The sequence below is a fragment of the Pagrus pagrus genome (assembly GCF_965226575.1).
Source record: "Pagrus pagrus genome assembly, chromosome: 2".
Taxonomy (NCBI): domain Eukaryota; kingdom Metazoa; phylum Chordata; class Actinopteri; order Spariformes; family Sparidae; genus Pagrus; species Pagrus pagrus.
Window position 1 is genome coordinate 19868029 of NC_140186.1, and position 17619 is coordinate 19885647.

Genomic DNA, 17619 nt, shown 5'->3' on the forward strand with positions numbered 1-17619 from the left:
TCCAGCAGCCAGCAGATGCCGTTATTCAGTCACTACCTTTCCACTCTGAGTGCTGGTTAACACACGGAGACTCTTACGCGCTCCGCACACATACACCGGCACCTGCCTGAGCTGGTGGGGACCACCGGAGCATCTCCCTCTCTCTGCCTCTACAGGTTGGATGCCGACGATGACTCAATGAAGCACAGCAGCAGTCTGACACTGCAAGACCCTCCCCCTGTAGTTGTTTCCCACACACTGCAACTGGAAGCGTAGGGAGAAGAGGAGGCAAGCTGCTTGAGCGATGGAGAGGAAGCAAGGATCTCCTCATCATCAGTATGGTTCACTGGAGCGCACAGAATGGACCCGAGACACCAACAAACCAGGTTACTGCAGCGTTATTACTATTGATTAAGTTATAATAAAATGTATCATTCTCAGTTCTCCTGATCTGCAACTGTACCTCATGTTCTCATCACCATCACGCTGGTACAGGGAGTTACAGTGTCTGACAGTGGTACTGTGAATGTGTTGTGGCATCATCTAAATCTGTTTCTATGCTGTTTATTTTACAACATAGGCTTCACCATAATGTGCATGCAAGGCTTCTTAGGCTTGTGTTCAATCTCATCTCACGACAATGCAAACTGGTTACTACAGTTCTGTGATCTTTTACTTCTATATCTTGGGTCTGTTTTTTTAACAGCTGATAGAGCCAATCAATGTATTTTTCTATTTGCAGTCCAGACTGCAGCTCTGAAAATGTCAAGAATCCACAGGTGTCTGTTCAACATTTGTGTGCGTGTGTAGTTGGGTAAGAAACAAGTGAGGGCCCATTACTGCACCTCAAGTGAGAAATAATGATCCACATGCGAGACACCGGCACCTGCCAGAGCGTTCAATAGGCTATTAAGTCAGAAGTTCCTGAAGCTGTTAATTGCATACTGTAGAGCTTCACACCGTTGTGACAGTCCTCGAAAGCCTGAAACTTATAGTTGTTTTCATTCTCGATGAAGCTTCATTTTGCATGGTTTACAAAATGTCAGAAATTAGAGAAAAGTGTCTTTACAATTTCTTAAAGATGTCCTCATATGTCCTTTTTGTCCGACTAACAGTCCAAATTCCCCCCAACTTTAATTTAAAATGGAATAAACTGGCTAAAAGCAGTAAATCCTCATGTTAGAGAAGCTGGAAACAGACAATGTTTGACATTTTTTACCCAAAAAATCAAAATATTAGCAGATTGATTTTCGTTTCAGTTCTATTCCTCTACATCGCAGATGGCCATTGATTTTTGCAGATGTTGCCAAGGCATTTCGGTCGTACTGACACACCATCCATGAAGCTAACTGACGTGATCAGTCAGGTGGCAAGTTAAGAAAGCTGTGCAGGATCTCTCTTAACACTCAGATCTGTTTTTCCTTCACACTGGAAGATTCTTCATTTATTCATCTTACCCCCTTCCCCTCACCCTTCCTCCTCTTTCCTCCTCCACTTCTTCTGCCTCTCGGTCTCTAATCTGGCTGATCTGTCTGTCAGTATGCTGCTCTACCTCATTAGGCGTAAAGCGCATTGTGGCAGCGTGAAAAGAGGAGGGATGGAGTCAGAGCAAAGACTGTAAACTGAGCTCATGATGTAATTCCCATCTGCAGGGGATGTGTTAGGGTGGTACAGGGTGAAATGAGGAAAAGCAATGGGAGAAGAGAAACTGTGAGAGAGGAGAAGGTGTAAAGGAGGGAACATTTCAGTGAGGTCTAGTGATGAGTCATAACTGCTCAGTGGCAACATAACCTGTCCTCGAGAGCCTCTGACGCAGAGCATGTTGTCTCTAATGATGTAAGAATATACTGAACAACGCTTCAGGTTGCACAGGAGACCTGAACCCAGCACAGTCTGGTGTTTCATTCAGCTTCATAGGAATCCCCAGACATAGAAAATGCATTTTAATCAACATCAATGAAATTGTGCTGGGTTTAACTAATGAGATAATTCTCTCTTCCTTATTATTCTCTGGGAGATCATGCCTAATGCCACCAGTGCAGTCCTTCAAAAAGTACCACAAAACAGTATAATACAATACATCTCAATGAGGTACAGGTAGAAATTTTACTCATCAACAGTGTGAAGAAACAACAGTGTTAGACATTATGTCAAAGACGTCTATGTACTATGTGACAGAGATGCCTGCTGAAGTCAGCATGCTAACCAGCTAGCCCCAACCCGCCCTGTCTCATTCTACTTTGTTTCAGCTGGGAGATGTAAAAGCTTTGTTTCTTAGCCTAATAAGAACACAAAATACTGTAAACTCACAAAATGCCAAGAAATAATATATTTTTATACAAAAATCAAAAAATACTACCATACAAAGTCAAGTTTCTATCTTTTATTGATCTAAAATGAGCTTAACTGCCATGTAAACTCACTGTAACACACACTTCATTCAAACATATACTCAACATAAACTAAAAACTCACCAAAGCAGTCTTGGTGTTTGTCTTTCCACAATCAGCTCTGGTTTAGTGGAAATGAATCTTAAATTTACGGAGTAAGATGTAAAAATCTTCCAGCTCTACACGCCATTTTCGCCCACTGCTGATGCCCAACTCTCTCTGGCCCCTCTGATGCTTCATCGTCTCCTGTCCATGACTGCCGTGTCTTCTCGTCCCCAGAATAATAGTCCTAATCAGAGCTGCTGTAAATCACCTCTGTACTGTGACTTCAGACTGGTCTCAGTCTCTCTCTCTCTCAAAGGCTGTGTTCAGTCCCTGTCTAGTGTCCAACCCTGTTCACTGGGAGGCCGGTTGACTTTAGCTCCATGGCTAACTGAGCTACTTGCTAATGGCAGCTAGTTGCAACAGGCAAAGATAGCCAAATAGTTTTGGTGCTAACTTTGAATTCTGTCCATTTCTTATAAATTACCCCTTCAAACCATTCAACTTTATGTTAAGCCTTATATAATTAGTGCTTTCTAAATTCAATAAGTAGATTTTTCCAGTAGGACCTTGAGATTAAACTAAAACTATCTAAATAAAACTAAATTGTACTTTTGTAGTTTATGGCAACAGCGATAGCAATTTGCCTTTCAGTCATATTTGTTTAGTGGCATTTCTTTTAAGGAACTCAGTTGGTTTCACAATTGTCATGTGATTTTTTTTCAGCAGATGTTGTTTGTACTTTTACACACAACATATCATCTGGTTTTTGAAGTAGGTGTTACTGTCGTAATTTAACATTCAGCGTCTTTGCACCTGGAAAGTAATGAGTATGCAGTGTGAATACCCTGTGCAGTTTGATTGGAGAATACAAAGACTGAGTGGCTTTCTGTTTTTTTTTCTCTTTCAGTTTCTCACTCCGGTTACACACTTAGACCCACAGACGGCCTTGGACTAAACTAAACACAACCTCCAGTAAATCTCTTTGTGTGTACACTTTCTGTTTTGGCTTATAATAATCTCACACTTTCTTCTAAATCAGCATGTATTTTGAGACGCACACCACTTTTTGGACACGTATAACGACAGACGTGCGTTCCTCTACCGTGACAACAAAAGCCTCTTTGAAAATGTAATGAATCACGTACTCCAATCTATCTTTGTGAGAACCCTAGGAGACCTTTTATCACAGCAGACATTTCCGTGTCTTTCAGATTCATCACAGCAGAAAAGCACAGGTAACAGGAACTAATTAGCTTTAACGATGGCTCCCTTCCAGCACTTAATTAATAGTTGTTTCTTACACCTGTGCACTGTATGCTATCAAAAAAGGGCGGTTTTATTTCAGTTAGAAACCGTTAAAGTTAACCTTCAAGGATTATTTTATTAGATAAGGCAAATAAAACAGTGTGAATGGAATGAAATGAGTTAGATTAAGTTGATTGTTTTGCTCTTAAAAACACCACCAACAGTACAAAAAAGGTTAATTTTCAAAAGTGATGCAATTCATTAGCTTCCATATTAGCCAGTAGACAGTACAGAGAATAAATACCCCACAAGAAAATGGTAAAGGGTGTAAAAACATGCACACGTACCAAAATAACAAAACATAAAGCTAAAAACAAACTGGAGTTCAAACAGGGTGGTGATTAGCTTAGTTTATAATGAAGAAGCAATCACATTAAACAAACGCGATACAACATGTTAATGTGTGAACTGTTTCCACCTGCCTCTGTTTTTAATGCTAAGCTAAACTAATTGCCTCCAGGCTCTAACTCCATTGCTGGCACACTGACAATAAAGGCAATAAACAGAAATGTGATGTGAGCCAATTAGTCCAAGTCTCAAGCACGTCTCAAGTCATTTTTTCTTGAGCTGGTCAAGCCACGTTTTCCCTGCCCAAGAAACTTTAGTCTTACCGGCACTATCAAGTCTTTATAAAGAGAAAAGACAAGAACAAACAAAAAATAAACAAAGAACTTTATCCTCAATCAAAAAAATACTCCCTCCACATAACTTTGAGAGTGAAATACTTACAGCCAGACTACAAAAAGCCAAACTTCAAGTCATTATGTCTCAAGTCAAGTCAAGTAAGGAGTCTAATGTGATATATTTTCTGTCGAGTCAAGTTGCAAGTCATCAGAACAGACTTGTGGCTAAAAAAGCATAATAGGTCTCCTTTATTATTTTGTTGTTAAAGAAAGTGAATAAAATGTGTCCTCCTTTTATGTTTAGGTGAGTAACAAGATTTCAACAGTGTGTCCTTAGAAAATCGAGTTCTTTGCTGCTTTATATATCATATATTTGTCACAGAAACGGAGTACAGAGTGTCTGTGTGCAGATGTCTGTCTGTATTTCAGGATGCCTTTTGTGTCTGTCACACAAAACAGGCCGCAGCTACAAGCCCCCAAATAAAGAGTTTAATGCCAGCAGGGATATGAGTGAATGTAAACCAACAATTACCACCGAGCATGGTTAATGCTTCCCACAGTGCTTTTACTACTACCCTGAAGTCATACAATCCTTCTCTCTCTCTTTATCCTGCCTCTTTTCACGCTATAGTGCAGAGGACGTGTCTTCATAGCACTTTGAACCCAGTCAGCTCCTACCTTCCCCAAGGCTAAATGTGACTAGAATAGAGATATTACACACTGGAGCTCTACTAAGTATAAGTGTGTGAGTGTGAGTGTATAAAGAGGAATTAAGAGCCCCAGGAGGAGTCAGGGACTGTCAGTCAGTGGGGGTATTGATATCTCCCTGGTTATGTCCGTCTGGGCCCCCATGTTGTGCAGCTCTCTGTGGGGAAGTGACAGTTATCCAAGACTGCTAAATGGAACAAATCAAGAGCAGGCGGTGGTGATTTCCTTCGAATGCAGAGCTGCTGTTTTCACTGCAGGTCTTTGACTATTAAGAAGGTCGACTACACTTGGATCTCAGGGTAAATCAAATCTATTATATGTATTTTAAATAAAACAAAATTGGCTGTATAGTGAAATGTTTGATATGCTGGCGTATTTCCAGACAAACGTTTTCAAGGACAGATTCATTAAAAAGCATTACAGAGCTGTTCGCAGCAGGCCCACACATTGTTGTAAAAGGAGGCTGAGATCATTTTAGCAAACATCGTTTCACAAGTTTATATTATTTCCTTTATTTTAGATTGATTGAATTTTTATTACCAAAAGTCTGTTCAAGTTGAAAGGATAAAGTTAACAGGAGAAATACAGGGATTGACATGCATAATGAAACAGATACAAACACAGCATTAAGTCTAATAATACTGTTCATCAAGTCGTCCTCTGTGCAGTTTGAGATTATTTATTAATTACTTGAAAACAGAGGCGCTGTGTGAGAGAGGACGTTTCTACAGGGTTTACTTACGACCGTCTGAAATAATCATGAATCATTCTGTTGCTCCTCCGAACATGCAGTATGCTGAATTTATTTGATACGAGGTATTTTCAATTATTTAATGCCTTTTGATTACGTTTGAGACCTCTTTTAGTGTAGATGTTTCCCTGCCTTGATTTCACCCCAACAACGATTTCCAAAAGTCATGTAGAACATTCAGTTCTCTTGAATGTTCATACTGTAGCACAGTCAGACTGTAAACTGTAATATTTATTACAATGATTATTCTATTCTGTTTTTTCTCCTGTATCCAAGGTAAATCTTGAGATCACTTTAAACGGCCACTTTAATTTTTTATTATTATTATTATTATTTGATCAATTATTTTGTCTGTGAATTGTCAGAAAGTAATGAAAAACAGTTTTCATCACAATTTCCCAGAATTTAAGGTAATGTTTTCACGATCCAATTGCCAGAAAAGGTTTCTGCAAACCACAGATACTTTGAAACTTTACATTTCTACATGTTCACGTTTTTATTTACTCTGTGACAACGCTGTGCTTATGGTTATCCGCTCTGGTTAGGTTTAGGCACAAAAACTCACTTGGTTAGGGTTGGGAAAAGATCATGTTTTGTCTTGAAACACCGGTTTGTGGTCGTCACTAACACGTTTGGAGATGTCGTGGGGTCTCGTTAAAAAAGCACAGATTTGTTGACACAACCGCAGCTAGAGATGTTCCGACTTTTTATTAAAACTATCCGGTTCTTGTTATCGCAAACACAGCTGGAAATTGTCCATAAAAATGTCCAGTGGTGTGATACTGCAAATGTTGAAAGGCCATGGTCTCTCATCAAAAATATCCAGTGGTTTTGCAGTCTCAAACTATGGTCACTGACTTGGCGGCCTTCTCGCCTGTAACTCCAGGGCTCATAAACATGTAATGTGAATGTAATATTACACAATATTACTGTTGAGATGTCAATATGGTACACATGACACATATAAACATTAACTGCCATAATTTTATCCTGGCGACTTGGCTGTGTTTTCTTTATCAATGAAATTTAATGTTCACAGCAGATTTTTGTCCTAAAATGTCAGAAAATTGAGAAAAATGTCCACCATAACATCCTAAAGATCCTCATATGTTTTCTTCTGTCTGACCAATGGTCCAAACCTCAAAGAGGTTCCACTTACAATGATATAAAACAGAGACAGGGAGGAAATCCTCACACTAGAGACACTGTGTGAGGATTACACCAGAGGATTACTGTATGCTTTTCTGAAAGATTGACACTGAACGACTGAGCAGTGAACTAATCCCTCGACAGCAGAATGAGGCAGGGCAGACAGGGCTGCAGTGTGTATCTGACAGCCATAGTGGGGGAGGCTAATTTCCTGGGCTGACCCACCAACCTGGTTGACGCAATTAATCAGTGTGTGTGTGTGTGTGTGTGAGAGAGAGAGAGAGAGAGAGAGAGAGAGAGAGAGAGAGAGCGAGAGAGAGCAGCCATGGGAGTTGTGCCAGCCACTGACACATGGTAATTTGACTGTGATGCTCTGCTCCTCAACAAGCAGCAATTTCAAAGTACAGCTGCTGCAGCTGTTTATACAGTTGAAAATGCAGATTCATGTGCCGTTATTGTTCTGCAGTCGCTATCAGGATACATTTAAGGAGCTCCTGAGTGTGTATGTGTCTCTGTGTTTGTCAGTTATCAGAATGTTGCACTTTGGTCAAAAACTAGGTCTTTTAAAAAATTCAGCAAGAAAAATTCTTGGTGTCTTTCTCTCTCTCTCTCTCTCTCTCTCTCTCTCTCTCTCTCTCTTTCTCTCTCTGTCTCTCTCAGAGGACGACGTGGTGTCCATGGCGGACTCCACCATCACCGCGGACGACATTGAAGGGGAGCTTTTCAAGATCGAGAGGATCAGGGATGTCCTGGTCAGGAGGGAGTCGGAGCTCAGATACATGTGAGTAAACATGCTGACATAAGTATGGACAAGTTGGATTTTTATAAACAGGAACAGTTCAACCAAAAATTAATATTCTGTCTGTATCTACTCACCCCGGTGCCGATGGAAACTCTGGGGAGGTTTCATAGTCCATTTCTGGAAAATTAGTGTGGCAGCGTTCTCCCAAGTAACTGAAGCAAAAAATGCTAAAACATAAAATGGCTTCATACAGCTGGTCTGTCATAGTCCAAGTCTCCTGCATCCCCAAGATCCTGCATTGATTTGATAAGATGGTATTTACACGCTTTTTTAAGATGAAATCTTAAAAAACCAGCAAAAACTTTAGCCTGCCCCCCTTTCAAAGTGGGTGCACATCTTATATACTGTGAGAAATTTGAATAAAAGAATGATTCAAATAATTACTCAGTCAAGAAAGTGCACTGATCAAGCCATACCAGACCGTAGTACAGAGGTAAGAAGTGTTTCCATCTTCAGGCTTTTGGTTTTCCCAGACCAGTTGGCCATTTTAGCCATTTTTTCCTTTTCAGGTGCACAGCTTGGCTTCAGAAACACACCACTGCCCTCTATTCTCTCCCCTCATTTCTCTCCATCAAGCCCCAAGCTGGCCCCCATTAAAATTTCAATGGCTGTACCTTTGCTTCCTCTAAGCAGCCTAATGCATGGATATTTATTCATCTGCTCCTCTGAAAGATAGGCAGCAACGCTGCTCAGACAGCGGGGGGATGTGAGGAGTGGCGTGTGAGGAGTAGCAAGAACGAAACAAACAGATAAAGTGGGAGAATGAGAGACTGGAGGAGGTGGAGGAGGAGGAGGAGGAGGAGGAGGAGGGGAGAGGACCGAGATGGAGAGTCTTGATTTGAAGACACATTTTCTCCAAGCCATCCACAAACAAACAAAGCCGCAAGGTGTGTTTTCTTCCAGTAGGATAAGTAAAGCATATCATTTGTATTCCAGACCTCATGGCCATTTCTCCACCTACACGTCTGTGGGGAGCATCTTTACATGACAGGTAGACGAGGCACGGTGGTGACGAGGCTCTCGCTTCGCTGACATTGATTAATGTGTAGTTTTTAAATCTGACACTTTGAATAGGCTACCTGTATGTGTGTGTCTCTAAAAAAGACCTTGTTGCTGTGATACTGGGGTCACGTGAGGACCTCAAACTCCACAGGGTCTTCCACCCCACCTCCGTGTCAGTAATGATCCACTGATTTGACAGGCCAGTGAAAGCTATCAGACCCATCACAGGGATTTCTGCTCAGAAGAGATTGTGCTATGTCCTCTGTGAAAGAGCCTGAAAGATCAAAATCGAGCCTTCGTTGTTTGAATTTCATTTTCCCGAACAGTAGAGTCAAGATTGCACTCCTCGCTTCACCTTTTAAAGTAGAAAGTTGAGCTGATATGCGGCTTGTGCAGTGCTAATATGTGTTTCTTTTGTTTCATCATGCTGGTGCAGGATGGATGACATTCAGCTGTGCAAGGAGATCACTCGACTAAAGAAGGACCTGCATAAATTAGTGTCCATACCAGGTAGGAGTCCTCTGGATGTTGATAGTTGTTAATGGAGGGGGAAAAAAGGCAAAAAAGTAAGTAGCTGTGTTTTAATGGACAATGTTTCCTCAATCTGATTGAAAAAGTAGAGAATCAACGTAACTGTTTACACGGCGGCTAAAAAAAAGTAATCCGATACAGATGTGTGTTTACATGCCCTGAGCATTTAATGAGTTGTAGCCTCAACTTTGGAGGCTACATTGCTGTATTTGCCTCTGCAAACACTGTGCAAATCATAGTTTTCCCAGGATGGGGGGTTTCGTGTCCCCCTGTCACCCCTGGGATTTTTGCCTGTGCTCCAGACTTAAATGAAGTGCACAGAGCATGAGAGTGGTATCAGTCTCCTCATCTAACTATCAGCATAACAACCAATCAACACATTTACCAAACAAGCAGTAGATTCTCGGCTGTCTTGTGCTGCAGATAATGACAAGTCCAACGAGGACCGGCAGAAGGAAGAAGAGCTACTGCAGCAAATCCACAAGCTGGTGGAGACCAGAGATTTCCTGGTGGACGATGTGGAGTTCGAACGACTCAGGTGTGTTTCTGCCTCATTACGGCTTGGTAGGAGTCCTTTGGTGTCTGTCACTATAGGCTGTGAATTAATAATTGAAAATGGGGGGAAAAAAATGAAATCCTACTGCACATATAAACATCCAGCAGATAGAGACGCAGCACATGTTCAGTATGGCATTCATGCAGTCCCCCTAAAAAAGTCTCAAGGAATTTTTCACACAAGTGGAAAAACTGAAAGTTTGACATGTATTTTTCATGTAAGGAGCTCAGATCATTGATGACGCGTATTAATGAGCACGATTCATTACAATTGTAACAAGACCGACCGGGCTCCTGTTGGAGCGTTGCATGTATCGCTGGGAAAGTTGTGTCTTGTTTCAGTATCATCCATGTGAGTGCTTCCACAAAGACGCCCCACTGCGCTGTGTTAAAACACTGGAACATTTCCTGAGGCACTGCTCTGCGAGGGAGTGAACCTCAGAGCGCACAGCAGAGAGCCATTTCAATTAAAGATGTGTCAGCATGCGCCAGTGAGAGCACTGCAAAACAAGCTGCCAATAGTTTAATAACATAAACTGGTTGCATCTATTTTGTCATTTTTGTTTGTTGTTCATGCTGATCGCGGTGAAGCGTAAACATCCTCGCAGGTTTTTAACTTGTGATCAAATGTGACTCGACAGCGGGTGACCAGATGTGGTCTAACAGTATAAAGCATCATTTTAGGTTTAATCCTCCCACCACTCTGATTCTCAGAAGGTATCAAGAACTGTTAGTTTGTGTGATCAACACTTTGTGTTGGCAGCTGACAGCATGCTGTGAAAAGGCTGAAGGGGCTGCTGGGAAGGTGAGAGGCAGGAAGCAGGAGAACAACAGTGTGGTAATGGATCGCAGGGAGGAGAGGCTGTGACGGCGCTCAAGGCCATGTTGTCCACGCTGATAAATTTAGAAGTTTTATATTGTAGTGTGTCTCTGCTTTTACTGTGACGGTCTTTTCACAAGAAAATTCTGTCTGCAGCTTTCGTGTTTTAGCTTTTATTTCCTAAGCAGTTCGTACAGTCAGTGTTACGGAGGCATAGTAACAATTTTTAAAATTGCAAATACAAATGAAGCTTTTTGGTAGTAGAATATTAAAATCAATTGCTTTTACTGCTGCTGCATCAGCTGAAAAAGTTGCACTGCTCAAAATCCCTGCAATAGTACACACAGTCCACACACGTTTCCATCCAGTTAAGTTGGACGCAGCCTTTATGAAAGGTTTCATGACAGTGTTGGTCAGTCTGTCTGCTTGACGATCCCGTTTAGCTGCAATAATAATGATTTAGGTGATATGAACAAACTAAAACTTAATCTTATTAGAGACAGTGAGAAAGTTTTTCCTTGGTGACAAAATGAATCACAGTGTATGTTATCGTGTCGTCAAGCACATTGAAAACTGTTTAAAATCACAATTATATCACATCGAGACCAAGGTATCATGATAGTATCGTACTGTGGGGCCTCAGGTGATTCCCACCCCCAAAGGCTCTGCAAACATCCAAAAATGCAAAATATGTAGGTGCGTTTATTCAATCTTCAAATCTCTTCATAGAAAGAGTAGCTGCCAGATTTATTGAATTTTCTGTAGAGCCTCTCAGAGTAAATCTAATCTTTTCTAATCGCAAGAAGTGTATTAGGTTTCTTATCCAGTAGGAAGGTGTCTCATCTCTCCAATTTATTTATGCCTATACCAACCCTTCCCATATTCCCGGGAGACTCCTGTTTTTCTTTGGCCTCTCCTGGTTTCCTCTCACGGTCACATTTCTCTTGTGTTTCTCCAGATTTATGACAAATTATATTACTTTTTCTCCCTTTTAGTTATCACTACCTGTATCTGGCACTGTATTGCTTGTACTCTGCTGTGCTGTTGCGCCTTGTCCTTCCCAGTAACTGTGTCTCTCACTTACCGAGGAGGACAAGGCAACAAGACAAGGCAACAAGGATAAGAGAGAGGAAAAGAGAAGAGAAAGAAATATTCAAGCATATTTGTGCTTGTGAAATAGATGGCAAGTCCCGGCAGTGTAAAGTAGAGACCATACTTGACTTTTATGTCTGTATAACAATTATCCTCAGGATATCTACTCTTTGTGATCTGAAGGCAATGGAAGACTTAAGTAGTCCAGGTGTTTTATGTATTCATGTATTTCTATTGATTTTATTTCAATTTGTCTCTCTTTCTACAGGGAGAAAGAAGAGGATAAAGAAATGGCCGATTTCCTGAAGTCCAAATTCCCGAGACGTATGAAGAAGACAGGTATTTAAGCTTAATGCTGTAACATTGTGCTCCATCAAAGTGTCAACATGGAACACCAAATCAGCAGCGAGATTTCCAGACGTTTTTTGACTGACATGGCCGTATAGAGCACTAACTTATGCGGGGGGGGCATTAAGACACGTGTTAATTTACCATTTTTTGTCTAAACGGCTCATTCCTACTGCCATGACCAACACTACAGTATCCTACAGTTTATTAAATACCTTTTTTATTTGAATTTAACAGATAAATAGACCTACCAATCTCAACACAACAGAGCGACGCCTTAATACAAAGCTACACGAAAGAAAACATTCAAAAATATAGTGACAGTATAATTTACCAAAATTTCAAATCTACTTTACAGATCTCTCTCTCAAATCATGATTTGATTTCACATGATGAATTTGTTGATTACAACCATCCTGGACATTTAAAAAGTTGAAGTCTTAAGCAGTTGGTTGGACCTCTGGCCAGCCAATCACAGTTTAGGATTATGAGGCGGCACATGGATTGGCCAGATGAGATTTCAGGGGTGGCCCGAGCCGCTCCTCATCACGCCCCTGAGTTTTAGGAACAATGGGAAATAAGCAGCAGAAAATATCTTCCTGGTTCCAAATGTTTTTCTGTGCAATGTTTTTTCCTCTTGAGGCCTTTGAAGGATGAATCTTCACACATCCGCTGCCTGATTCAACATAAAGCAGAAGAGTACTGAGGCTTTCAGACCTGTCGTCATCGTCTGAATATAAGATGCAATAGATGAAGTTTACACAATACAACCACAACAGGTTTTGGAGGTGTGCGATTCACAGTGTGATTTTTTTTTTTCTGGGTTCCAGGTGTCCCCCGACGGGTGCCATCCAGGGCTCAGCAGGCCTCTTCTCCCCTCACCAAGACAGGCCTCACCCTGCTGAAGGAGTGCTGTGGCTTCACCTGCTCCATCATGTAGCCTGGAGTCATAATGGGAGCCCCCACTCCAGGGCTGACACGGGGGCCACGAACACTAATGGGAGTCAATATTTCCAGTTTCAGCTTTTCAGTCCGAGAAAGACTTTGAAGCATGGATGGAGCGCTGCAGACAAAAGTTGGGAATTTCTCTGGCGGGAGAGTAAAGGATGTTGCAAAGATCACGTGGTGTGTTCTCACACCCAAGTTTGTCTCGTGTTGGATCCGTTTTGTCTCATTCATATCCGATTTTCGTTTCCGTCCCTTGTCTCTGCTCCCCACGCCTCTCGTCCCACCGCTGTTTTCAGTTAAACTCTCTGTTATCATCACTGTTCATCCAAATTCTTCTGATTATAAGTTTATAAAAAGAAGCCACTCAACATGGTGTATTAACTTCTCTTTCTCAGGCAGACAGGGCAGCGTTTGGAGGGCAGAAAAAGCATAGCACAAGTCAGGCATGTATGGTATACACACTAATTGGATTGACTCGCCTACCAGTTTTATATTTAAAGACCTAACTGAGCTGTGATAAGTGTCATCTTGCTCATTAAAAAAGTAGCTGCTGTTGCAGAAGTCAGCAGGCCAGTCTAGACACACTGCCGGAACTGTATAATCAGCATTAAGGAGATAACACTAATGAAAGTGACATTAGTCGGGAGCTCTATTTGGAAGAAGGTGCCTGTGATTTGACTCCGTATCCAAATTGCTATGACCTATTGAAAAGTGGTGGTTGTGAAGAAATAACTAATGTCTCGTCACACTCCATTTTCTTCTAGTAACAGTAAACTTGACTAATGAATTACATGTTTTCCAAGTTGCGCACTGTTGAGATGCAGTGTGTCCTCTGTTGTTTTGTTTGCAAAGAAACATTGAGGAACATCACGCAATACAATTTAGGAGAGGTTGCTAATCCTCAGTAGTCACTATTGTTTACTTTTTGACAGATTGTGCGGTCACCCTGCTTCAGTTTGTTATTACATATTTATGATGAGAAGAGATAGTTCAGTATGGAGAGGACTAACAAGCTGACAGCAGAGGGGGAATATAGTGATTGCAGGGTTATCTGGGGACACATACAGTATTAAGGGTGTCCATTGTGTGGTCTCAACATGAGTTGTTAGTGCATATAGACAGTTTACACATGAATGAAACACAAATGATATGGACTGCTGCAGACTGCTAGACTGAGGTTATTACAGTTAAAGCGACATTATGTAACTTTTGTACCTTAAAATATCAGCTTCAAAATCATTTTGGTGGTACAGTGTGTGTAACAGGGTGAATGGTGTCTCTGTCACAACCGATTTTCTACATAATATTGCTTTAATATGTATGAAATCATAGGCTACTTTTATTTGATTTTAAAGTGAAGTTCATGAAATTACATAGATTTTATATTATATTTTACCAGGAATGCTGTCCTGCATTTTCACATCACTACTGAAACAAGTTTTACTCCCTGGGCTGAGACTGATTTTAGCCACACCTCTAGATTTTTGATCAGGGTTCATGTCTATGTCCCTCCCTTTCATGACTGCATGTAGAGAGGTCCCATTAATTTGAAGCAAATGTGTTCAAAAATATGAAAATCAGTGTGTAACTTTAAGGAATGTCACCACTCCAGTGCTAAAGATAGTCATCATATGCATCACTAAGGCACACTTGACAGCGTTTTGAGTGGGTACTTCATGTTTCAAAGACTCTTCAGCCCACTTACACTATGAATGAATATGATATATTTGTTCCCACCTTACCTTATCTTAACTTGTGGCTTGAGTATGTACCTATAGAAGGTGTATCCATGTCCTATACGTTAGGCACGGGGACAGCCAATCAAACTATAGAGCAGATCTCTGTGTTGCCAAGAAGAATAGTTGCCATAGCAACCTTCTATACCCCATATCTTTACAATGAGTCGATGTGTAAGGTTGGATGGATCGGACAGATGAGACAAAAACAAATACTGGAGCGCGATCATGGTTGACGAATAAAAGATAACACAAGACAGAATAATACTGCTGGTGTAATTGTGGTGATTTTCGTGTTTTGGATTCACTCTGGGGATAACACAGCTTACAGTACTTAGGATTCAAAAAAACATAATTGAGCCTCTGAATCCCTTTTTGAGACGAACTAACAACTGCTTGGAGATTAAGTCAACACGAGGCTGCTGTACTTGGCTGGAAAGTATTGGAGATAACACAGCTTTTAATTTAAAGTCTCTTAAATCTCTTTAATCAATATAGATGATTAGTTTCACAGTGAATCTCCCGGTTTGTTTCCCATCCCTCTTTGACTCAGTTGTTACTGTTTCCTCATTTTCACCCCCCCAGCTTGTCCTTGGGATGGATACAGCTGTCTCTTTTGTTCAATCGCTGTATCTTTTCATATTTAGTCTCAACGCTGTCATAGAGGCTTTGGGTCACATATCGCCAAGCAACCATGTCTGGTGCTGTCATGTGAGGTCCACAGGGGAATTAGATGTGTGCCAGTAATACTGAAACACTATATGCAACAGCCATAGTAGGAAAACGAAAAAGATACTGTAGCAGGAAAAGATTTCCTCTTGTTTAATGGGTGTGTGTAAGTATTGTGTAAAAAGAGGTGCCACTCTGATGAGGAAATGTGTTTGACAAAAGACAGTAATAGCTAGATTAACAGATACAAGTAGAGTGCAGTAGGGTAGTATTTTTGTAGGCTAACCAGGAAATTAGCATCGCCCTGGTTCCCTCGACAAAAAGGCTATGTGATTTTTCAACTGGATTTTAGATTATTGCCAAAAATGATTTTGTTCACAAAGATAATCTTCGCAGCCGAGCTCCGCTTTTATTCATTTTGAAGCATAATTGCAGTTGGCTAAAATAAAAAGCTAAAGTTACGCTTTAAACGAACTGCATGGCGGTCACATGATTTTAGTGTCACCACCACTCAGCTTCCTACATTAAACTATACACACTACTATAAACTGATCAATCTTTAAGTTGGAAAGTTAGAGTTAGAACAGTTTGTAACAACAGTCCACAAGATGAGTGTCCGTGTTTGGCATAATGACATTTAATGACCTTGATAACCCATGTGGTCTCATTTAGCCACATGTTAGCAACCACGCTCTTAAAGACACGTAAAGACTTTATAATTAACATGCAGGTTATTCACTGACATGTTTTATTTAGTTGAACAAAACATGAAAATCTCTTAAACTTGATTTATGCTTTCGTGTTGAAACTACGCCGTAGCCTGACATGCACCTCCCCAGAAATGTAACGTATGTAACGTGTACGTCGCAGTGACACTGACCAGCAGTCAGGGATTGTGACTCCGACTGCTGCTCTTCTTGAATTATACTTCTCTTCTAGAGCCGTTCTTCACTGCCGGAGTGTCTCTGGGCTAAAGAGAGCAGACAGGCTGGATGTCTGTAGGGAAGGCTGCCCCTCAACGCGCAGCCCGGTGGCAAACATCGCCTTGCTGAAACCAAGTCGTACAAGCTTGGTGAGAATGGAGAGGCAGCCCTCCCTGCAGACACTCTGTCTGTCCGCTCTCTGAAGCCCAGAGACCCAGCCGTGAGCCGAAGGGGTCCGTGTGTTTAAAGGGGAAAGTACAGCTCACAAGCACACAAATGCTCATTAGAGTGTAGGTCACTTGCGTAGGTTATGGTGTCAGCTCTGTTTGGAGCATATATGCAACCATAAATCAGCCTTTAAGCTTGTGTTAACCACATACCTTTGATACCACTGACTTTGAGACGAGGGAACTGGAAGTGCAAAAATGCTAACTTATATCAGGTATTAGGACTTTTTCCTGCAACACCCTATAGCTACCCCGGAAAAACAAAAATTTTACCATCCAAGCCAAAATAACAAAGACCTCTATTTAATCAGTTATTATTTTTTGAGTGGGGACTTCAATTTACATTTACACATAAACCCAGCTGTACACACCAGCTGGAGGTCGTGTTACAGCCCCTCACTGGGCTGAGGAAGACATGGAAGAGACCATGCAGCCTTTTAGGAGAGTCACCGTGTCGCAGAAGAGGGAGAGAGGATAATATAAGAAGAAAGGTTAGAGTGGCCGAAAGCAGGGAGGTGGTAGGTGGGGGTCTGATCTTTAAGTGTGAGTCATCCTTAGTGAAAACACTGATTTCCCACAAGGCCAGTTCTCAGTGAACGCTACGTGTGGAAAGGGCAGAACTGTCATTCAAACACCATAATCCTGTACACCTTCTGCATAGCTCACTGTCTGTAAGTATATGTGTGTTTAGACTTGCGTGTAAGGAAATGTGTGTGTGTGTATGCGTGCAGTTTGTGTACCTGAGCTAGGAGCACGAGCGTGATAACGAAACGTACAGTAGCTGTCACTGCTTTGTTCCTATGGTTACTGTGACCCGATGCTACACTCTCACTTGTATCATTCAGTCGTGCTATGTTTAAACCCCGCTGGATTCTAGTGCAAAGCTGCATGTGTTGTAAAACTGTCAGGGGATGAATAAGAGATGTGACTGTTTTTTATAATGTTCAGGGTACAGGGTTCCTAAATGTTCTCAGTTAAAGCTGCAAATGTAATAAATTCAATCTTATGTCTCAAGA

At 41.3% G+C, this 17619-nt stretch overlaps 1 protein-coding gene across 2 annotated transcripts; it reads left to right on the plus strand.

The window, feature by feature from the left end:
- Nucleotides 1-108: 108 nt before the first annotated feature.
- pik3r6a (phosphoinositide-3-kinase, regulatory subunit 6a) lies at nt 109-17619 on the plus strand. Of its 2 annotated transcripts, none has more exons than XM_084344379.1 (6): nt 109-365; nt 7611-7731; nt 9191-9264; nt 9709-9823; nt 12021-12091; nt 12931-17619. In XM_084344379.1, the coding sequence occupies exons 1-6, from the start codon at nt 284-286 to the stop codon at nt 13038-13040; spliced, it is 573 nt and encodes a 190-aa protein (XP_084200505.1). In that variant the 5' UTR covers nt 109-283; the 3' UTR covers nt 13041-17619. The 2 variants fall into 2 exon arrangements, with proteins under 2 accessions (XP_084200505.1, XP_084200506.1); XM_084344380.1 differs by lacking the exon at nt 109-365 and adding an exon at nt 3338-3398.

Excerpts from the sequence above, each read along its gene's own strand:
- pik3r6a (XM_084344379.1), top strand. The coding sequence starts at position 284 with ATGGAGAGGAAGCAAGGATCTCCTCATCATCAGTATGGTTCACTGGAG. Across the intron at positions 9,265-9,708 it reads TAAATTAGTGTCCATACCAG|ATAATGACAAGTCCAACGAG; the intron begins GTAGGAGTCCTC and ends CTTGTGCTGCAG. Across the intron at positions 9,824-12,020 it reads GTGGAGTTCGAACGACTCAG|GGAGAAAGAAGAGGATAAAG; the intron begins GTGTGTTTCTGC and ends CTCTTTCTACAG.